The sequence below is a fragment of the Carassius auratus genome, chromosome 42 (assembly GCF_003368295.1).
Source record: "Carassius auratus strain Wakin chromosome 42, ASM336829v1, whole genome shotgun sequence".
Taxonomy (NCBI): Eukaryota; Metazoa; Chordata; class Actinopteri; order Cypriniformes; family Cyprinidae; genus Carassius; species Carassius auratus.
Window position 1 is genome coordinate 16413477 of NC_039284.1, and position 24462 is coordinate 16437938.

At 35.1% G+C, this 24462-nt stretch overlaps 2 protein-coding genes across 7 annotated transcripts in view; both read right to left on the bottom strand.

Annotated features, from left to right (window-relative positions):
- Positions 1-14167, bottom strand: part of stxbp5b (syntaxin binding protein 5b (tomosyn)) — a 38482-nt gene extending 24315 nt beyond the window's left edge. For 2 of the 5 annotated variants that reach the window (XM_026230099.1, XM_026230098.1), the window contains exons 1-2: positions 13679-14166; positions 11264-11361 (exon numbers count right to left, since the gene is read on the bottom strand). In XM_026230099.1, coding sequence (XP_026085884.1) covers positions 11264-11361; positions 13679-13822 — 242 coding nt within the window. In that variant the 5' untranslated portion in view covers positions 13823-14166. Of the gene's footprint in view, positions 1-11263; positions 11362-13678 lie in introns of all 5 variants that reach the window. The other 3 variants (XM_026230101.1, XM_026230100.1, XM_026230102.1) reach the window with 2 other exon arrangements.
- A 3249-nt stretch (positions 14168-17416) lies between these two features.
- On the bottom strand, positions 17417-24390 carry rab32b (RAB32b, member RAS oncogene family). 2 transcript variants are annotated; one of them, XM_026230112.1, is made up of 4 exons: positions 22485-24390; positions 21735-22012; positions 20659-20818; positions 17417-18142 (listed from the first exon to the last, which is right to left on the bottom strand). In XM_026230112.1, the coding sequence occupies exons 1-3, from the start codon at positions 22696-22698 to the stop codon at positions 20678-20680; spliced, it is 633 nt and encodes a 210-aa protein (XP_026085897.1). In that variant the 5' UTR covers positions 22699-24390; the 3' UTR covers positions 17417-18142; positions 20659-20677. The 2 variants fall into 2 exon arrangements, with proteins under 2 accessions (XP_026085897.1, XP_026085896.1); XM_026230111.1 differs by lacking the exon at positions 17417-18142 and having other exon boundaries at positions 19248-20818.
- Between the last annotated feature and the right edge of the window lie 72 nt (positions 24391-24462).

The window sequence follows — 24462 nt, forward strand, 5'->3', positions numbered from 1 at the left end:
CTAACCAGAGACTTCAGTTGTGTCTGTGAATGTTGCTTCAGTCCTCTGGAGTAATGCACTGTAAATGCTCCCATAGAGCCCTTCTCCAAACAGGACAAAAACGACTGTCTCAATATATATTCACCAGAAGCATTGCATACTTTCTTTGTTCATTTAGGCACAAATGCAAGCACTTTTCCATTCCAGCCTTTTATAATGAGTGAGGAAACTGTTGTGTTGTTGGAAGTTTATCTAAAGGAAAACCCACAGATACTTTACACAGCTTACACTCAGTTTTCACCATTTAACATTTCACAATTTCACCATTATGGGTTCTCCAAAGAACCTTTCAGCGAACACTTCTTAAAATCACCATTTTTGATTAGTGTGATGAACATAAATAACCTTTTGTGCAATGGAAAGGTTCTTCATTGATCCATACAGCAGATGCCAATAAAGAACCTGTACCTGAACCTGAGTGTACAATCAATGTCTGTATACTGTAACATAACACAGGCGAGTATGAAGAGCCATGGGCATCTCGCTCTCCTAATATCCTCAGATTAGAAAGCTTCCTATCTGCCAAATAAAATCACTAAAAAAACAACATATGGACACTGTATGTTCTTGCCTCAGGACATCTAACGCATCTCATGCCAAGGAATGAATGCTAAAACAGTTGACACTATAAACAGGAAATGGTTTTCTCATCCGTACTGAATCAGTGGTTTCCTGCAGCAGTGTGCTAATTTCCTCTTGAGTGACTTAACATATTGATAAAGCCTGAGAGCCCTACAAGCACACAGGACCAGCTTACAGTATGTGAAGCTTGATGGAGTCTAATACATTAAATCTGTGTTCTTCGGTCACGCACATCCAACCAATGAAATGTATCATACGTCTCTGTTAAACAGATCAATTAAGGGTAAACAACATTGGTAATACTGCGCAAATGAAAAGAGCCATTACACTGAACATGAACGCACCTTGCTTACAGCTCCAGAAAGTGCAATAGGGCAATAAACTAAAAACTTGATAAAATTATTGCCTGTTTTGATGCATTAAGTCTTGTTAATATTTCACTGTAACACAGCTTCTTTATGAAATACACTCGAGATTCACAGGTCTAGAAACCTACAGTTAGCCACTATTATATAAGATTCAAAAACCTAACCTATCAATTTGCTTACATTTATAAGCTTATATTTAGCAAATTCATTGAGTTACAAGGCACCAGACAACATAAAAAGTTGAGCTTTTTTTCTTCCCTGTGGCCCCAGCACTATTTACCATCGAGACAATATTAGAAAAATGGATATATAAGATATTATGGACATAAAAAGCTGTCAAGATAACTTTAACATTTCAGCTGCAATCTTTGTACAGGCATGCATCATCATTTTTATTATGGCAGCCAATAAGTACTCTGGCAAAACGATAAGGTCTGGTTTGTTATTTATGTTTTTTGTCATAAAATCAAACATATTTTAAAGAAAGAAAATACAGTTCAGTACTTTTAAATTACTTTCCATTATTTTCTGCATGGAATATTGTCCAATAGTGATGCACCAAAGTTTCGCCAACTAAAAAACAAAACAAAAAAACATTCCAATAAAACATTACAATGAAATAGTTATAGAGGGCTGAAATTACTTCGAGCACACAACACAGATAAGCTACAAGTAAACATGTCAGCAATGTGGACCAAAAATAATGCTAAAATAGCAACATGCAAAATTTGTTTAGGTGAAACATCAAGATGGGCCTCATTGCAGAGGAATTTTACTACAACTGGCATACTACCAAAACTTTATTTTCAGTTTTCAGGTCAAATTTCCATTTCGATACATCATTTTGGGGGATAGCATTTGGATCTCTCCTACATTCATTTCATGAGATGTGCTGAAGGGAAACCGAACAGGAATGTTTACACAGCAGGCTTGCCTTCACCTGATTTAGCAAATGGACAGAATAAATAACAGAGGGCTGTTATAAATAAGTTTCAGTGGATCACTGACTCATTATTTATTCATAACTGTAAGCATCAAGCCCTTGACCAGCCAGGTTCTCCTCATCTTAAGCTCTCGTGGTGCTGGATCAGAGCCCATGGTCAGACAGCAGCTCTCTCCGTATTTCATGGGAGCCGGAGCCCAACCGAACAAACAGATCGCTGTTATTCCATAACTGAATACAACGATCACCACAAACCAGCAAATAACACTCTTTCAGGAGAGACACAGAAGCAAAAATAAAGTAATTAAACTTGGGAAACTCGGTATGCTGCTCAGGGTGTCGTGTTCTTGGGTGATATGAGTCAAAAAAACAAAAAATATATATATATATCAGAATTTGTCCTGTTTAATGAATTTTTTTTCACAAAAGTTATTTGAAACATTATACTTTTTATTTGCATTTAATTAGCTTTTTATGAATATAAAATCACTTTTGTGAATTTTCTTTAACGTGGTCTCATGTTTGACCTATGCTGCAGACACTAATGTCATCATTAATAAAAATTACTAGGAACAAAACATACCAATGAACAATTTTTTTTTTCCTGAAATTAAATTACTGAAAAAAAGGCATGCAAGTGTTAGCGAAACTAACACTTCATAATAAACAAAAACAAAACAGAATGTATTTTCATTTTGTTTCAACAAATGGCTAACACTTGACTGCACACTTATGGTTATATTTAAATTCAGTTCAGATGTAAAAGCTTCTAAGTGTCGTCTGAAATCTTCATCTAACATGAGCATTTTTATCAAGCTCCTATATTTATGTGAATTTATTTCACTTTATTGGCATAGAAAAGGACGTAATCATTGCCATTAAAGTAACATTACTGAACCTAAACATAGGAGCCTGATAAAAATGCTAATTTTAGTAGAAAATAGCGCCTTAGCATCTGAACATCTAACTGACTGGTTGCATAAGAAGTCAGTCAAAAAGCCACTTCCTGCCTAAATTGGCAATTCTAATGCCAGATTACACCATAGTCTGTGAGAATAACTTTAAACAGACCATCCACTAAACATAGGCTTGAGATGAATGCTGGAAAAGATGATTATGTGTGCATAAGCATATGTGAGGATCTGGATTCACTAAAATTTTGCAGGCCAAGACAAAGAAATCACTGTCCTGTAGTGCAGAACTTTGCTGATCTGTGAGGCTCCATCTGTATAAATTGGCCTAGAAAATACAAAAGTGCTCGTTCTTTCTTATAGCCAGACTAGAAGAAAGAAGGAGCACTTTTGTGCTTTCTTTGTTTTTTGCACTGTGACACTACTTTCACGACAATTTCTCATTACTATAACCCACCTTAATATGTAAAAACGTAAAAAAAAATGTAAAAACCTACTGTAGCGCAAGCATCTATGCTGACCACCAAAATAATCCAATGCAGTCCAATAATAATCTCTCTGACTCATTTTATTCTTTTGATTTTGGGGCTAAATATAATCTGGATTTGTTCTCGACAGGTTTCATGGGATTTAGTCATTTCCGACTAATATTCAATATGTACATGCAACACGATTATAAATGCTAAAAGACGCAAACGAACAAAGCTCTGTAGTGTTTCATATGAGAAACATGAACACTGAAGTTTTACTTTCTAAAGCATCACACTGCCGACCACAATGGGTGACTCACTTCAAACAGCAGGGGCTTCCGCTGAAAGCAAACAGTGCAATCTGATAAGGGTGCTGTCATACTATATGCCCTAATAATACAGGCCTCAAGAGCAAAAGATTACAAAGCAGCTAAAGCGGATAGGCTTGACAACGTTCCCTGCAACCACTGACATTTGTTTCTGGTAACTAAACTAGAACAAGGAGGAGAAGAAGACAAGAGCAAAGCAGAGGGGAGATGTGAATGAAGATGAGATGACGTGGAAGGTGAGGACTAGTCAGAAAACTATCCAGAGCTCCAGAAACAACCAAAGCTTTACACACATGCCCCGGTTCAGCAAAGCACGAAGTTGTACATCTTTATTAATAAAACTGCTATCGGAGCATAATTAAAATTCTGTCTCTATGGCCAAGAGCTGCTTGATAAGTTCATTTAATGAGACTTAAATTTATCTAATAAAAAACACAATCTATTAACTAGGAAAGGAAGCTCATCAAGACAAGATTCTTGGCCCAAAGTCTTGCTGGAAAGTTGTTAAAGTTTGAAGGTATATGCCTTAGCATGAGAAAGCATCAAAGTTTGATTTCAACCATTCATTTCACTATGATTTCAATCTTTGACATGGCCATATTCACTCAATATTAAAAATATAAAGATTATATTTTCACAGGATGTTTTACATCTTTATGTAACATGGTTTTATGTAGAAAATAGTAAATAAATAAACAGGGTCTGTAAAATAAAAATTATAAATGATAGAAACATTAGTAATTTTAACAGCACTAAAATAAACCATATGGGCCAATTTTATTATAATTTTTAATTTATTTATTAACAATTGAAAAAAACGTATAAGGCTTGCACTTTAAGTGACAAACTGGTGTGCATTAGAGCCTTTAATTATTGTTCTGTATTAATGAGCTGCTTACTGACACACACACATATCGGAAATCACGCAGCTCACACATCCAGGAGAAAATAAACTTGTCAACGCTGCCCCAGAATTGAGATGGGGAAAGGGGAAGGGCTAAGGGGTAGAATTGGGATTGGGCCTAAGTGTTCTCGTTGCTAGGGTGTAGATAGGCAGTTGCTAGGGCATTGCTAAGCGAACATACAATAGACAAAGACAGACAGAAACATAACGGCATTGTTAGGTAGCTGTTAAGATACTCTGAATGGGTTGCGTTGCTAGGACACTGCTTTAAAGATGATAAAAATATTTATATCTAATATCTTCCAATCTACAGCAGAATTTGGTGTGCTTCTACAACATGCTACTGCAAACAGACATGCACATACCACATTTATGACAAGCAAGAAACATAAAACTATAAAACTATTTGAGTCCACGCCTTGTACTCTCCCTTCCTCATCCCAGCTGAACTTGAGCCATTAGTGGGTTTCAGAGTGATAAAGCCGAGATCGGATCTGTCCAAACAAGATTAAGAACAGTAAACAAACAGGCCCTGGGTGCCTTAAACTCTGGAGGTGTCTCAAATGGCCGTTATTTAAAGCACTTGGAGTTGGATGCAGCCAACAGCAACCAACAAGAGCAACAGAGCAGTACATGGTCTTAGATCACGGGGCAATCAACACTGAAGCACCACTGATGATACTAAAAATAGCACAAATCAATTCAATTTATACCACGCTTAAGCTGAATAAAAAATTCTTCAAACATGAATTGTAGAGTGCCACTGGCTACATAAATAAGCATGTAGAGAACAGTTTTCAGCACACATTTCCTCTTCTTGGTGAGATCTGGGAGGCACTTCCTCATTCAGATACTTTTCTAAATCCACAATCCTGAGTGGTTTGATTAACGGTTATATATTAACTTCTTAACGGTCAGCGTCCTTGCTAGCAGGATGCTTGACACTCTTTTTTATTGCCTTTTTCCCAATCACATATTTTAGTAATCATCCTAATTTAGATAATCATTTAAAAGCTTAAACACTCAAAAGCCATCTTGTGAAAAGAGTTTTGTAATCGGACGTTGTAATACCTTGAAAATGGCACTTTAAATCCTTTTTAAAGGCTCCCCCTCTAGTGGAATACATTTACTAAAATATTTCATAATCAAAACCTTTTCTTATCTTAACAAAACACATATTCTTTTAAAGGTCTGAGTCTCAAGATTCAATACTTTTTGTGTGTGTGTGTGTGATCAAAGTAATGTTGTGACAAATGTATATATATGTGACAGGAAAATGTTTAAAAAAGTATTTTTCATATAGCGCCTTAAGAAAATCTCACAAAATTCTCAATTTTTGTGATATCAACTCCAAATCTGGAAAATAACTTAACATATGGTCTTGATTTAGAGGTCGACTGATTGATTAATTGGTACCAATAGTTAACTGCTGGGGGGGGGGGGGGGGGGGGGCATGCCACAGTGCGCCACTCACACAGTTTTACATTAAATCACATTATATCTGTCCCAAACCATTGTTAATGTGCATGGGCAACGATTACATTTTTTTTTTTTATCGCATTATTGTCTGTGATTAACTGCAATCGTACTATTATGCACTTAACTAATAATGCATTCAAAAGTAGTGTATTGTGCACTTTTTTTTCATTTAAAGTAGGCCCACTGCTATATGAATTAAAGTGTAATAACATTTGGTTTGTAAACATTTTATACAAAAAAGGTGCTTTTTACAGCAATGGTCCTTTTATATAGTAGCAGTTAACATATTTATTGTAGCCTAAATCTCAAATTATAACAATGTAATTAAATATAAAACCAGCCATTTATTACTACCAGGACATTAATGTTTTTATAGAAAATATTTTATAGTTTGTTATAGAAAAAACAAGTTATGCTTTGAGTCCAGAGCCTCGATCATAACATTATAACAGACACCTACCTGTTAGAGACCTGCTTGGTCGCGGGACCCATCGCAGTGGAGTGCATTGTGGGACTTGTGGGTAAGGACTTGTGTGTGCGGGATGCGGGAGAATGATTAGGGTGTGCTCACACTGGGCAATCTTTCCCATGCCGGAGAGAGTTTGACCCCTAAAGCCTGGTTCATTCGACTTCTGTGATCGCTCTGTTTAGCAGTCCCTGGCTCGGTTGGAAGAGGTGGGCGAGAGTGCTTCTGATACGTGCTGCATGATTGCATGAATATTTGAGCAGCAAAAGCGATAGATCTGTAAAGGGACAGGTGTTACAGTGTCCCATACAACTCAAAATAATAAACCACAAAATTAATAAAACGTTCACTCCACTTGTGTTGAGCGAGAGCGCTTTTCTGCTGTCTTCACGTGCTATCAGAAACTACTTATAAAGTAGGGGTGCTCCGATCACGATCGGCCGATCGTTAATGCGCATCTCATCAGTAAAGCCGGTTTTCTAATCAGCGGTTAATTCCATCAGGTGCGTGATTTCACATAGAGCAGCTGTTACTACACAGAGCCGTTGTTAATAGAGAAGATGCGCAAATCCACTTCATTTTCAGCGTTTTTTGGCGCATCTGCTCAGTTAACAACGGCTCTGTGTAGTAACAGCTGCTCTATGTGAAATCACGCACCTGATGGAATTAACCGCTGATTAGAAAACCGGCTTTACTGACGAGATGCGCATTAACGATCGGCCGATCGTGATCGGAGCACCCCTATTATAAAGTCATGATTACGAGCTCGTTGCATTCTTTTCTGTTAAAAATAACAGTCGACAGTAGTTTGTGAATGTTGATGCTTAGGAATTTTGGGTTTTCATGAGCTGTATGCCAAAATCATAAGTATTAAAACAATAAAAGCCCTGAAATATTTCAATTGGTGTGCAATGAATCTAAAATATATGAAAGTTTAATTTTTATCATTACATTATGGAAAATAGTGAACTTTTATCACAATATACAAATTTTTTGAGAAGGACCTGTATATATAATTTGTTTACTGACTTTAATGACCTGCAAACTTTTGCAGCAGGTGGGAAATACAACTTCAGTTATGTGAAATAGATGTGAACATTGTAAATTGTGTTAAACAGAGCTGAGATAGCAACATTCTTGTTGGAAGATGGAAGTATAAACAAAGGAATAAAAATATTTAATAAACAAAAATGAAATGAAATGGATGTTTATATCCTGTGCAAATCTGATAAGATTTCTTTCTACAACTCTCATTTATAGCACGTCTGCAGCACAAACATGTGGAATGAGTTACAAGCCTAAGTTTCATATTTAGTGTATATAAATTTGTCATAGTTCTCCTCATATATATATAAAAAAAGGTGAAATCATATATCTAATGAACTCTTTAGCACATTAGATGATTACGCTAAAAACTGGATCAATCAATTAAATGTACATCATGCTACAGTCTAATAAAAAAAGTAAGTTGCGTATAATAACTGTATAACCTATACCAGCAGTCTTACAGCATTATGCATACACATCTTTAGTGAGACAGTTGTGAAAAAGGAAAGGATGAAAGAAAGTCACATTCTAAAACAACAGAAGGCAACTTCCTCGTTTGGTAAACCACAGTGGTTTGTGGTGTTTCTACACACACATGCAAAGAAGGCTTTCCTCACTCGACTTACAATGTAAAAATGTGATGCTCAACTCAGGCTCAGGCTTTTCAAGTTTTTGCGGGTTAAACGCAGAAGATTCTGATTTCTTGCTTTAAACATATCATAAATAAACACTTAAATAAAAATGTTTTTAAACGCTTTCATTGGCAGTGTTTGATTAAGCTTTCAAGTCTTAACCATGCATAAAACTTCATCAGATCACAGTGCATAATCAGAACAAAAAGCATTCGACAACAATCTATTCATAGATTATTTATGCATGATAAAACCTCACAAACGTTTGCTCCTTAGCTCTGTAATTTGGAAAAACATTACCAAGAGGCAACGAGGCTGCATATTAAAGAGCTCTTAACTGTTTTCATGCCGCCAAGCATTTCTAACAAACTGCTAGTATTTAATATCAAGCCAAGACAGCTGAAACTCCTCCAAACTCCTCCAAGTCCAGCAAGGTTTCTATATGAACACATAGATAGAGACTCAAGGGACCAATCATTTAAAATTAGATATAACTGTTAGTAAACACCTCATTGAGTTTGTGTCAGCTGAGCTGTGGCGGTGTTTCCCAATGCTGGAGGCAATGAGGCAAATCGATACATCCTGTCTTTTGATAAATAGCCCAATCGACTGAATGACAGTAAGCCCATCAGCTCTCTCTGCACATTAACACATCCAGGCAACAGCTGAGCAAGAGGAGTGAGCCAATCAACTCAAACACTGCAGTTCTCCAGCACAGGAAATGCTGACCTGGTGGGTGGCTTGTGACTTTGCACAAGGACAAAATGCCATTGACACAGTAAAGTCTTGGACAACGCACTGCACAACATTAATCTGATTCAAATCTGACAAAAACAAGTCTGGCCTTCAACAATGCAATCTTTTCTGGTACAGACGGGCCATATAACTAAAATCATGTGTCATGGTGTATTTCACAAAACAGATGATCACATAAAATATTTTTGGGAAGTAGACATGCAGTGTGACATTCTAATACATTTTTGATAAACAGGATAAGGTAAAACAGACAACAAAGAATTTGTAAAAAATAAAATTTCATAGGGCACAGTTCATTTTAAATAAGTTTTTATACTTCAAAAAAGTTTTGAAATCAACTGACTTGCTTTTGATTGTTAACATTTAATTAAACCATTAAAATGGAATCCATAAATATTGCTACGGAACACTGAAAACAGACTTTGAAAAGTGAAAAGTGAAAGTGACGTGACATTCAGCCAAGTATGGTGACCCATACTCAGAATTTGTGCTCTGCATTTAACCCATCCGAAATGCACACACACAGAGCAGTGAACACACACACACTGTGAGCACACACCCGGAGCAGTGGGCAGCCATTTATGCTGCGGCGCCCGGGGAGCAGTTGGGGGTTTGATGCCTTGCTCAAGGGCACCTAAGTCGTGGTATTGAAGGTGGAGAGAGAACTGTGCATGCGTGTTTGTGTGCACACTTTGGATGGGTTAAAAGCAGAGCACGAATTCTGAGTATGGGTTACCATACTTGGCCGCATGTCACGTCACTGAAAAAATTAATAAAACTTTTTAAATAAATAAATCACACAATTTTCTTCCATGTTTTAATTTTAATAGCAAATCAATGTTAAAATTTCATTAATTAAAAGACAAATTCAAATTGGGTGAAACTTGTTTACTTTTTTTCATAATTACTTTTAGAAAAACTTTAAACACATTTGTAAATAAGTATAAAGAATGGCACTGGTTTTATTTTTAGTGATAAAAAGTTTTTTTTTTCTCAATTATTTTATTTAACTATTTAAAGATTGTAAGAAAAGATTGACTTTTTTTACTTTTTGCTTTTAATTTTACATACAGCACAGATTGTTTAATTGTTTTATTGTGGTGTTCAGAGTTATTGTCTGTTCTGGATTTTGAATAACAAATCAAAATAATATTACAATAAAAAAAATATATATATATCTACAATTGCACAGTTTACAATAAAACACCCAGCCCTACTCTATAGCGGTTCCTTTTGACAGAAACAATGGTGTGGTGTTAATCTGAATATGAAAACACTCTGAGCTGGTGCAGATTGGCTGAGTGTGTGTGGCTCTAACAGACGTGCCCAGCAGGACCAGCGATGTTTCCAGCACGTGCAAGGTGGCTTTCTGGCAGAGTCGGCAGCACCAATGATGAGACAAGCTCTGCAACATATGGCAGAGGAGCTGCTCATGCTACAGTGGAGATATCACTAATGAGCACAGCTCCTCTAGGAATAAAGACCCTGCTTCTAGGAAATGTGCCTCTGAAATGAGGCTGCTCATATACATGACTCTGTGAGAAACTGGCTCCTTTGATATGTACCGCCTGGAATCAACTGACTTTCTCACTGATGACTTAGCATATACTACATTAAAGCATCAGTTTTGAAATGCTTAATGTTTATATGTTTTGCATTTTAGTCAAGCAATGGAGGTAAAATAGAAATGTGGCCAGGCTAATATATATATATGATTTTTTTTTTTGTCTAAATAAAAGATGTGTGAATGTTTAAAAACACAGAGCATAAATGCACATTTTTAAATCAAAATACTACTGTTTCCGCCATTTTTAAAAAGCCACGAGTCACATTTTACCACAGTCAATATATATTTTTTAAAAATATATAAAACATCAGCATTATATCAGCCACCCTGCCTTAGATATTGTCATCGAGATCTGTAACGGAGTAACATGTATCAAGTTTATCAACAATACTAGGCATGTTGATTTGCTGATGCTAATTTTTCCACAAGCCCAGAGTTTCTTTCAGTTAATAGCTACTATGAAGCTTCTCTAGGGTAAATATTCATATCCCCTGGGGAAACAGCAAGACTCTTAGAAGTTGATTTGCCAGAGGATGTTGTTACTTGTATTTTGCAACTTAATCATTTGTTTGCATGGAGGTTAGTAAAAAAAAGAACCACAAATGCTTTGAACAAGTTAATTACTTTGTGCAACAAGACTTCCAACACAGAAGGGTGTGAGGACTGCCTTTGTTTAAATATACACACACAACAAGACTGCATTTGACACTTATTTTTCCTGATGGTAAGTTAGGCTGGGTATGTTACCAACTCTTTATATAAAAGGATACAGCCTCAGGGCTCCACTCTGTGTGCCAATAGCCAGAATTTTCTGCACAGGGTCAAAAGCCATGGAGGAGGGTTGATAGGGAAAGCCATGTCGCACTGTCTGTGAAGCAGAAGATGATCTGCATTAAACTACAAACATGACAATGGTGTTCTTAAAGGCAAAGTTCAGCCAAAAATAGTACTAAATAAAAGTAATACTGAAGTAATACTAAAACATACTAAATTACTAAAACACACTGAAATGGAAATGAAACTGAAGATATATAAATAACAAAAATGCAGAATTAAAATCAATTTCAAAATTTTAACAAAAACTATAATAGTATATCAATGATACTAAAATAAAACTGATACAAAGACAAGATTTCCTCAGGAGACTGAAAATATAAAGACAGTTTAACGTGCTTTCTGGAGATTTACACACGTTATTGCATTCATAAAGCTCTGTTTGTGTTACATGGAAAGTCTGTTTGTGTTCCATGGATATACTCCATGAGAATCAGTTATTAACAAACATTTTTGGGTGAAAAATACACAGGAAGCATGATTCCGTGTCAATCATTTATAGCAAAAGAACCTGTGAAAGACCAGAGCAAAGAAAACATGATGTTGGTTAAACATTGCATATGCAAAAACATCCTTACGTCAGTGCATATTCATGATATAGCCTAGTTTGATTAAGTCAATATAAATATATGTGAGGGACATTGATGGTCCTTGCAGATAACACCAAAACAAAAATGAACAAAAGGGCTATATCCAACCGTGTGGAGGAACACAAACAAGTAATGACGATTCAGGAAAACAAAAGTCATTCAAAGCAAGTCCTCTTTTCTTATTAGTGGCTTTAGTAATTAGGTGGGGGCCGGGGAATCCAATTATGACTTAGTTACACAGAAATTAAAACAAATATTAAATATGAGGTTCAGAACAAGGGATGCTGAGAAGCTGAAGTTGACAGCTAACTAACATCTGAATTACTGTAGTGGTGGTACCATGGTAAAGTTATTATATAAAAGGGAAATACTTTAATATTTACCATGCTACTGAATGATTACCATACTCATGTGTTCTGGTATTACAAGGAATTTTTTATTTAGTGAGACTAACTACTCACTCTGTAGGTAAATATTTGAGTAACACTATATTATTGTGGTCATTTTCTGGGGACAGTCAAAGTTTTTGGTGTCCTGTTCATAACATGGCTCCATTTAACATCTCACATATGAATCATATATACACTACAAAAACAAAAGTCAAATCAATACAGCTGGTTACCAGAGCATTTGTGTAGTGACAATTACATATCCAGAAAACACATATCAAAAAGCCTAAATAAAACGCCTAACCATAGAGATAGTGAGGATCCATTCCAAACACTCAAAAACAACATTGGAAACTTTAAAAAGTTGATTCAATCTGAGAAAATGTAAATACTAAATATGTTGACATTTAATTTAATCCATTACTCCATATTTAAAAATATATTGTTAAATCGTTTTAGTTATCAGATGTTATCTTACTTTATTTTGTCATTTTGTTATAATTTTTTGGGAGGGTTATTTAAGTTACTATTTTCTTAGCGCGATTGTTTGTGAAAGGCTTAAAGTCAGTTTGAACTACACAAAAAAAAAAACATAATAAAAAAATTAAAACATGAATTACAGATAAAACCAAGTGAAAACCGAAATTAATAATTTTGTGTTCAAACGAAGAAATTCGTAACGTAAACGTACAGGTTTAAAAAAAAAAAGAAGAAGAAGAACAAGTTGGAATGAATAAATAATGACAGAATATCCCTTTAATTATATTTTGATCACTTAACTAGGAAATTCTACAATTAAAAAAAACCTAATTTTTTAACTGACTTATCTCAGGGATAACCCGTTTAGTTAATACACAGTCAGCGAATTAGAATATGAACAATCCGTTCACATTAGTAAAAGAGTCGATTTGTTCTAAAATCCGAATTAAACTGCATGACTAAACAATAAGCACAGGTATTTCTTGACAGACAAGACTGGCACGTCTTTCTATAAGACAGAAAAGACTCTGTCATTCTAACGTTACCTCATAATAACTTGAATATCAGTTCCGCTCGTTCCGAAAAGTTAAATTAATTCGTCTTAACATAACCGCCACTGATTCGTCAACCGTCAACTCTGGCCTCACGCGAGCGATTAACGTTAATCTCGTGAACCGACCTTTGGGTTATTATTCCAGACGGTGATGGTTAATTAAAACCGACTCTGAGATGATTTAACCGATTTAAAAACCGTCGACCGTTGGCAAACTGCTTTTTAAAGCGTTCTTCTCGCGCGCATTAGAATTAGAATAATGAGGCGAGTTGGCGCCACTCTCCCACCCCTCCCTCACCTCCCCCGCATATGATCACACATCACAGTAACTAATCCCACCTTGCAGAGCTGGAAATGCTCTGACTGCAGGGTCTCCTGAATCATGTCATTCTCCCTGTTTCCCGACGCGGCATTGGAGGATGAGGAGGAGGAAGACGCCGCAGTCAAGCCGTCCAGCACCTTCCTGATATTAAACTTCTTCATATTGCCTCCAGCGAATGCGAAATGAATGCAAAACGTGCATCAACAGAGCGAGGATAAACAGACGGCGGCGGAGACAGCCACACAAGCACACTGGTGCTGTACTCGTCCTGATGTCAGAGTTGTGAGCCCGTCTCGTGACCGAGCGAATGACATGATGATTCCACGCTCATTTCCTTAACACGGCTTTCACTTCTCACTTCTTTTTCATTTTAATCGCAACACGGGCTGCGTAATCCAGTTAGATTCGGCCAATCTCGCTGTGTTCCGTTCCCCCCTGCTGCTAACGCGGAAACGCAGCGCGCTGCAATCACCGCGACGCGTCTGCGCTGTGGAAGCGATACCCGGATGTGCGCGAGAAACGCCGCTGCTACTCACTGACTCTGGATCAGCGCTTGGCTTATGGAAGTTATCTATAATAACCTTCAGGAAAGTCAACAGTCCCAACATTAGATGATGATTATGATGAAGACAAGGGCCATGAACCACCCTGATGGCTTTAATAGGTTTCATAGTAGGCTACACTCAATAATAATACAGATATTGAATCGATATAAAAAAAAGCATGATCAAATAATATTCAATAAAATAATACTATTCAAAGTGTATTATAATGATCTAAATATATTATTATACCTAATTCAAATAACACTGTTATTATTGCCTAAAAATATTTAACAAAGTAATAATATTTTGATTTATTGTTATAATATAATACAATAATTTAATACTGTTATTTTATAATAGATCATAATTTTCTCTCTTATCGTCCCAAAATATAATAAAAAAATATTCTTGTACTTCTGGTTAGATGCAAACTGAATTTCATTAGCTCTGTACTTGTACTCTGCATAATGACAATAAGATTTAATCTAATCTAATCCAAAAAAAAAAAAAAAAACGTTATGTATACTAATACTGTATTATAATAAAATTACAATATTTACTTATATAAATGTAACTAGATAATATCATAATCATTATTATTATTATTTAAAATATAAATGTATATATTTATCTAATCGCAATTACAATTATGGATGCCACAATTACGTTATCATTCAAAGTCCACTTATGTTATTCTGCGTGATTTATGATTTTTTTCCCCTTTCTACATGTTAACTGAAGGCTTTTTCCATTGTTTTCATTTTAGTTTTAGTATAACAGTATACCATTCATATATCTATATATTTTCTTTTATATAATTTAAAGAAGAAACCAATCTGAAGTATTTTCACCCTGTATATTTTCATATAAAAATACGGCATGGACTTGCTTCAAACAATGGTATAAACATCATTCATTGTAAATTGTGATAATCATAATTAATAATCGCAATTACAATTTCAAGGGAATAATCGACAGTTATGATTTTTGGCAGAACCATGCAAAATCATACCTTTTCCTCTATTATTGTCCATGAAGAAAAAAGGGTATGTTATCTGAACCTTTCTGACAACATACAACATCTGAAGTTGGCTCTATTTGCAGAAGTTGTCACAAGGGGAATTTGCCATTATGTATTCTATTATAATAAAAAATAACATTAAGCAAAAGAAGCAAAGAACAAATCATAAACATCAAAAATATATAAGGCAACAAATAGGAATCAATACAGTACTGGTTCATCAGGTCGTCTGGGACTCTCAGTCTGGGTACAAAATATTCTCAATGAAGCCTGGCAGAAACGTTTGGCTCGTCCCACCTGTAATGGATCCTGTTTCCAGATGCTTGGTAACAGTCTCCACAGTCTCCTCTCAGTGTCTCAGGAGTTTAATGATGTCATTTTCAATCCAACACTATTGAGTATGGAGAAAATATAATACAGTCGTATATAATACTGTGCATACATAAAAAATGCAGTGTATAATGATGCATTTTGGGACAGTGGATCGAAATATAATTTGTATATTGGTTGCTTTATCTTCACAGTAGCTTTAAACTAAACTTTAAACTTAAACTATATTTTTTAAACATTTGAAATTGTACCATCTCGGCTTCATTATGGGTAAACAACAAACTTCAGTCAGAGAAACTAATTTAGTCCAGCACAAATACTGTTCACTTTGTGTTTCACCCACTAGATGGAGCCATAATCATTCTTCCATCCCAAATCAGCATTGACAGAAATAAGGTTGAGAGCTGCTACATTCTATTTCTGTTCAGTCATATGTTGGACATTAAATGAAAAATAAACAATTTCTATGTTATAAGAGAGAATGTCTCAATTATATAGCATCATCAGCAATACTATCTGAGAGCAGTGAAAATGCTAGTATTTTGGATCTTTTTTTAAAATGTAATTTTACAATTATAATTTCAGCATTAAAAATGTAATGCAAAAAAAAAATTACAATTGTGGTACCACTTTCACATTAGTTAATGTTAGTTAATGCATTAACTAGCAATGAGTGATACATCTGTTGCTGTTTATTAATCTTAATGTTAGTTAATAAAAATACAATTGTTGTTAGTTCATATTACCTCAGTTCTATTAGGTAATATCGACATCTTAACAAATATTGAAATTAACATTAAGTAAGATTAATATTTTTTCACATTCATGTTTACTAATTAATGTTAACAAATAGTTATGTTAAAGCTCTAACATTTTGAATGCTAAAATGTCTTTCAGTTCATGAAAATCACAGATTTTTTTTTTTTTTTTACATAGACCACATTTATTGGCTCAACACAAAAACACATTCGAAGCGCAGAGGGGTCATGCATGTCATTGCAGCTCTTCATGTGTCCTGTGGACTCTCTTCTGTCCAGCTTCCCTCCTACTTGTGTGATTCCAGGCTCTGTACGTCAGCAGAGTCATCCGCTTCTCCATGAGAGCCATCTGCTCACGCACATGGAGCCGCCGCTTTACCCATCAGACACAAACGCAGCCCCTTTGTGTGCCATGAAAGAGTTTGTTCAGGATAAGCTGTCATGTGTCGAGGGGAAAGTTGCTGGAATGTGTAAATTACTTATGAGTGCTTGTTTCGCTGCAAATGACTCAAGATGACAAACCAAACAGACAGCAGAAAGATTTAACATTCAGAAAATTTGACCCCTAAAATTTCTTTGAAATATCCAATGGAGTTCTGACAACCAGACTGACATCACAGTATTTATTGCTGCAAACTGCTGCCATTGTTAACAGAGCCACTGACACACTTTACCCTACAGATACCAGTTTGGACTTCATTTAGTAATACACAGATTTTTAGGCAGAGGGTTAATACACTGGGAATTCTATTATAAGTAGAATATATTTTAAAATGTATTTTAGCCAGAAATAATGGTTTGAAATTTTCTCACAAATAATTAGTTGATGGACTGGAGTGGATAACTTCTGGATTATTGTGATGTTTTAATCAGCTGTTTTGGACTCTGACTTCTGACGGCACCCATTCACTGCAGAGGATCCACTGCTGAGCAAGTGATGTGATGCTACATTTCTCCAAATATATTCTGATGAAGAAACAAACTCCTCTGCATCTTGGATGGCTTGAGGGTGAGTGAATTTTCAGCAAATACATTTTTTGGGTGAAATATGGTGTAAGAGAAATAATCTTAATTTAAAGGGAAAACTTTTTTTTTTCCTTTCTTGTTTTAATCTTTAAGTCATGCAACAAGCCTTAATATCTTGTCATTTTGCTTCTCAAGTTAATGTATTTTTAAGAAAGAAAAAAAATACTATCCGACTGATATTCATTTGCTGACATTGATGCAAATTTTTTTTAAACAAGTACTTAAAAAGAAAAGAATTCTGATTTAAAAAAAATAATATTTTATACATGTAATAATTTTGCGCTTATTGTTGTAGAATTTCTCATAAACTTTCCTTCACTCAGCCTCTGAAACTAGGTCTGAAGTATATAGGACACAGACCTTGTCTTTGATGCTTTTCCTCTAGCAAAATATCCACTTCAAATGCAACCAGAAACATTATAATGCATGTGCATTTATTAGAACTGAACATTTCAAGCAGCATAAATCAGTCACATTTCATACATAGAGTTGCTAAAAGTTTAATGTCTTAAGTTCGATAATAAAGCCTCATCAGGATGGATGAATTCATTTCACATTATTTGTAAACAACTGCAGCGGAGGGGCTCAAATAAGTGTATGTAGAACAGATCCCTAGACGCACACCAAGGACTCTACAAAGTAAAACTACGGGACGGTGCGGAACAGATGGGAGAGTAAAAATATCTGCCCTCCTATACACAACATGTCAGCAAAAACCTGCCTTCAGGCTCAGCGTTCACACGATGAACCAGAATGAGACCACCACAGCCCACTGTCCAAGCAACTGAGATAGTCAGCAAACTGTTGACAGACAGAAGAAGGAAATGTAAGTCATTTTAATAGAAAACTAAAATGTACAGCTCCTCTTCAGTGAATGGGTGCCATCAGAATGAGAGTCATGGCTGATAAAAACATCACAATAATCCAAGTAATCCACACCACTCCATCAAATAACATCTTTTGAAGTGGAAAGATGAATGTTTTTAAGAAACAAACCCATCAAGGTAATTTTCCTTTAAACTTGCTTCAAGCCAAAATATGTTACCGTGGACCACAAAACCAGTCATAAGGGTCCGTTTCTCAATATTGAGATTTATGCATCATCTGAAAGAAAATTTGCATTCCTTTGATGTATGGTTTGTTTTGTTAGGACAATATTTGGCAGAGATACAACTGTTTGAAAATCTGGAGTCTGAAGGTGCAAAAAAAAAAAAATTGTATTATAGAGAAAATCACCGTTAAAGTTGTCCAAATTAAGTTCTTAGCAATGCATATTACTAATCAAATATGAAGTTTTGATATATTAACAGTATAGGAAAATTACAAAATATCCTCATGGAACATGATCTTTACTTAATATCCTAATGATTTCGGCATAAAATAAAAATTTGGACCCGTATAATGTTCCGTTTTTTTTTGTTGTTGTTGTTGAATATTGCTAAAAATATACCCCAGTGACTTAAGACTGGTTTTGTGGTCAATTGTCACATATGTGTTCACAACCCAAAACTCTTCCTCCAGTGAACAAAAAACATCTTCTGCTGTCTCTCACATCAAAATCCACCAATTCGTTTAGATCTGTTTTGGACTGTTTTTGCTTGTACAGTAAATGGTGCATATTTCTCTCCTGATTCAGATGAGAACTTTTTCACTGGAGAAAGAAAAAGTATGGATGAAGCAAAGCAATGATTTGAAGTTAAAAATACCTTAATAATGGATTCAGTTTTTACAAACACAGATTTTCTCTGGAGTGGTGTGAATTATTGGTGAAATATTGTGATGATTTTATCAGCTGTTTGGACTCATTCTGACGGCACCCATCCACTGTAGAGCATCCAAGACGAAATGCTACATTTCTCCAAAACTGATTAAGAAACAAACTCGTCTACATCTTGGGTGGCCTGAGGGCAAGTACGTTTTCAGCAAATTTTAACTGAAAATGTGCGTATTCTTTCACCAATAGGCCTGTTCTTGGACAATACAATGGCATCATTTATTCATAATTTTATAACCCTGCTCTCATTCTTGAACAAATTAATTAACAATCCACTTCCTAATACATTTTTAACTGAATTACAGTTCATCTTCAGGAACAACATTATGACGCAACAGTGCTTTCTGGTTTTCTCACAATACTATCATGGAAATCTGCCAGAAAATATAAAAGCGCTACACCTGTACAACCGGTCTAGCAGATCTAACAGATGGGAAGAGTTTAAGGGCGAGACAGGAACGTTTCTCGTGCCTCTGGGGGAACGTGCTGAACGGCGCAGCATCAGACCTGTGCGACGTGATACACGGCTGCGTACGAGCACACAAAAAACTCTTGAAAAAACACGCTTTTCCATGCACAGAATCTGTAATATGCTGGCAGCTGATTCCTACAGTGTGTTGAGGCTGCTATGGTTGAGCAGGGTATTGTTTGCTCTATATAGGCTAGTCCAGATCTCTGGGGGGAGTATCAGGGAGTTCTTCACATTCACTCAAAAATGCACGACAAAATTGGGTCACACTGGGAACGGCTTCCTATTTCTGTGACATTAGCCATTGTGTATGGATGCTGTGCATCATGCGGATGTGTTTGATCGCTCCTGTGACCTGGATAATCGTTGTATGGGACACATTTTACTTCTTTATTTGAAATAACTGATCATTTTATAAACTTGATGAAACAGAGCAGGGCATTGGGCTTGATTAGTGTATGTTTTTGGCCTCTCAGTTACTAAAGTTTGCAAAAACTACATGAACTGAAATGAAAATCCTGCCACTTTTTTGTCTAATAATGTAAAGGGAGATTTATTAGCTTGCTATCTGAGGCACAGTATTACACATTTATGCTGCCCTGATGTAATATTATCCTGAAGCTACATTTATTTTTCATCATTATTCTAACTCTATTAAATTATTTTTCATTTAAAACATTCTCTTGTGCTATTTTCCAAAGAAAACAAACTTTTGATGGATATATATGAAAATATAGGCCACGTCCCAGTGCACGCGGCTTTCTGCAGAGAGTGGATTTGGCTTTCTGTTCACTCCTGAAATGTTGTAGGATGAAGTGTGTACGGTGGATCTCGGTTAATCTCCTTCATGCTGATGTATTTAATAACCGTGAGCATATTAGCAGGGGATATGAGACACATTTATTAGATACTCAGCATCAAACTCATTCAACATGGTACTCGTTCATGGCCCCCAAAATGTTTAGTTGAGTATGAATCATTGTCAATAAATTTAGATACATAAAAAAATACAAACTGCTGTATGGTATGCTGTATAGAAACAAGTAATTCAGAGTTCTGCACAGTTCTATAGACCTCATACTGGGATTGTGCATCAGCAGCAGGTAGAGCTGCTCTTTGACTGCTGTTGCAGGTTGAGCTGCATGTTCTGCTCTTCTTCTTTCACTGATTCCTCGTTGTTTTGGAGAATGTGCTTCACAAGGAATTTAGCAGCTTCATCCACATTGATGTTCTCCTAAAACACAAACACAACAGCAAAACTCCATTCAATCTAGCTACATCAGTTTAAATCTAGTAACGAAACAGAAGTGGAATAGTAGAAGGGATATTACTATACATTTTATAATGGTATGGGCAACATAACATAGTAGCTAAACATACAATTTCATACAGTTTATTTTGATAATCATAATAAACTATATTTATGTATATATGTTTTTTTTTCTAGTGTCACATGATCATCGTGTTCATTTTTAATTTTATTATTAATGTTGAAAACATTATATTTTTGTTCAAACAGTGAAACAATACCAGTTCTAAAGAAATGTTTCCTTTTATTCTGCAAGTATGCATTAAACTGATCAAATGTGACCGTGAAGACATTATATTGTAACAAAAGATTTCTATTTCTATTTCATCAAAGAATAAAAAGAAAATGGATCACAGTTTCCACAAACATGGTTTCTTAACAATGTTGATAATAAATAAGTAAGTTTCTTGAAAAAGTAAATCAGAATATTAGAATGATTTCTGAAGGATCATGTGACACTGAAGACTGGAGGAATGATGCTGAACATGCAGCTTTGTTCACAGGAATAAATTAAATGTTAAATATATATTTAAATAGAAAAAAATATATTTTAAATTGTAATAATATTTCACGATATTACTATTTTAACGTAATTTTGATCAAATAAATGCAGTCTTCAAAAACATACCGTAATTAAAAAAAATATTTAAAAAAAGTAAACATTAAAATGTAAAATATACGTTTATAAATGGAGGTAATGTATGTAATTAATATTACAAATAAGTATGCAATTAATACATACACATGGAGGAGGATACTGGTTGGGTTAGGATTGAAAAAACCCTGTTTCTTATCCAGAATTAGTCTAAATATTGAAATAGCATGATAATAATCCAGTCACCTTCGCTGATGTCTGAAACCATCCAATGAAGCCTTTCTCCTGGCAGAGTTTCTCCAGAAGAGAGGCGTTCCTCCGACACACTTTAGTCTCATCACATTTATTAGCCAGTAAGACAGCAGGGATCGGACGGCCGCTTTTCAACATTACTTGACCATCAAGTTCATGTTTCCAGTTCAGAGCACCATCTAATGTTGACCCGTTTGTCATGTCATACACAACAAACGCACCACTGGATCCCTTGAAGTACACGCGGTTCAGTCCTCTTACACGCTCTTGACCTAAATAAACACGAGAGAGAGAGAGAGAGAGAGAGAGAGAAAACAGTTTTAATCAGAAAGCACCAAATTAGCCTCTAAGATTATGGTCTGAAATCTCCAGTTTAATGGAGAAACACAAACTGCAAGCAGATTTCAGATTCATAGGACATGACATGTTTGTCTTGCCTTAAGATTTATAGATTATTAGATTATTATAGATTATTATATCTATATATGAATCTGAAAGAGAAACTGTATCACTAAATGTTTAATAATTACCCCGATGAGGACCAACGTCACTAAAAAACAGCTATTTTTGTCAAAGTTAGATATATTTCTGTAGCTAACTTTCATATTTTGCTCATGATGCCATTTTCTCAGCAATGTACATCAACATAATTGAGTTTTATGCACTGCTAATCTATTATGAGACATCAAAATAACAACTAACATTAGTCTACAATACTAACTACAAGTTTAAACAAAGACTTACCTGCTATATCCCACAGCTGAAATCGCACCCGCGTGTGACTGTCCCAGTCTATCACCTTCAAAGAAAAATCCACACCTATAGTGGTTTTCAACTCCTCGTAGAACTGATTTTTCACAAATCGTTTAACAATGCTGGTTTTCCCAACTTTATGGTCTCCAATCACCAAAACTTTAAATAAATGTTCAGTGAATCCTAATTCTGCGTCTCCTGACATTTTCCTGGATAGCGATAAGAAATCGCATCTGTGGTTAAATGACCTAGTTCTGATTTATTCTGCCGGTTAAATCCCTGTCATGTTTTCCAGCAACACACAACCGTCTCCAGCATGAAAAACAGTAAAACATAGAATTTACAAGATAAGTCAAAGGTCAGAGTTTGAGTTTTTCAAGTGCAAAGCATGCATAAAGTAACAGCGAGACACACAGGTGTTGAAGACGGTTCTTTAACATGGTCATATGAAAGCAATAACTGGTCACATTTTGGGAAATTATTAACTAAACACTGCAGCAACAACCCTGAGAGCCTATTTACAAAATATACAGTATTTATCATAAACCTAATAAAACATGCTCACCTAAAATGATAAGCTAAACAGCCTCTGACAAAATACAGCAGAACTAAATATCATCTGTAGAAACATGTAGTTTATCTTAAGATAGCTACTTCTAGGCTCATACAGTATGCAATAAATGAATATTAAAAAAAAATAGAATAGCACAAATGTTTTCTTAAAGCTAAAGTGTAGACTACAGTATGTAATACTGCAACAGAAAAACATACAGCATAATCATTTCAGATAGTATCTAAAAAGTTACTTGAATACAATCCTCTATAACTGCTTAAAATTCCATTATAATTTAGTAACCGTTATATCATACAGGATTTAAATGGTCATAACAAGAGTATTTAACTGTCTACTTATGAGGACTCGTGGTACATTCTGGTCAAACTGTCGTCGGTGGCCCTGCTGAGCATTAGGGGATCTTGAATCTTCATTAACACATTGACTGTATGAAGCATGGAAGTATTTGGAGCTGATATGCAAACATTTTACCAACAAGTAAGAAAAGCTGCCAAATACAGGTAATCATTTCTAATGGAGAAGTCATAATACAAACTCCAACTTTATGTTATGACCATCTAAATCTACATTTCCGTCACTATTTAAAAACATAACAATCACATAAATAGATGATAAATAATATATACACTTCCTATTGTACTTTAAACACACGAACTATACAAGAATCACATTAAAAACAATTCAGCATGAAAAAATTAAGTGGTTTTGACATTGGCACTTAAAAACTACTTATTTTTTTGATACATTTTGTAATACATTTACTAGGCATTTGTTAGTAACACTTGCTGTAGTTTACTGCATACATATGCTACATGATGCAATGCTGTAATGTAGAATTAAAACTGTTTGATGATCATGTTTATTTAATATAGACTCGCTTAAAAATGTAGTTTATAAAAGTCATGATTGTACAAAATGCCTTAAACACATTCAATTGCCACTGATAGAGTTGCTGCACATTGTTAGGATTCCTAAATCTTCATTTTCTGCTACAGTGGATATTTTCTGCAAGTCGTTTAGATGGATTTGATCTATTATGAAACGCATAAACGGCTCAGAATATACAGCATCACAATGACTGGTGTTGGTGTCATGTCAACTACTGCTGCCATACTAAAGCAAGAGATAGTGACACAAAGGCTACCTACACATTTGGTTCCTGCTTTTACTCAGTCCAGCACTGACATTAAGGTCCAAAATTAACTTGTTTGCCACACCTGCCAATTGTGGGTAAATTGAGAAAAATGAAAGGATGATAAACTGTATTTTGCTTTATTGTTAATTAAAATGTAAAACATAAAGAAACATTAAATAAATATTAAATATTACAATTGAACAATTAATATATAATATATATAATTAAATAATTAAACATTAAATACAATTAATAATAAT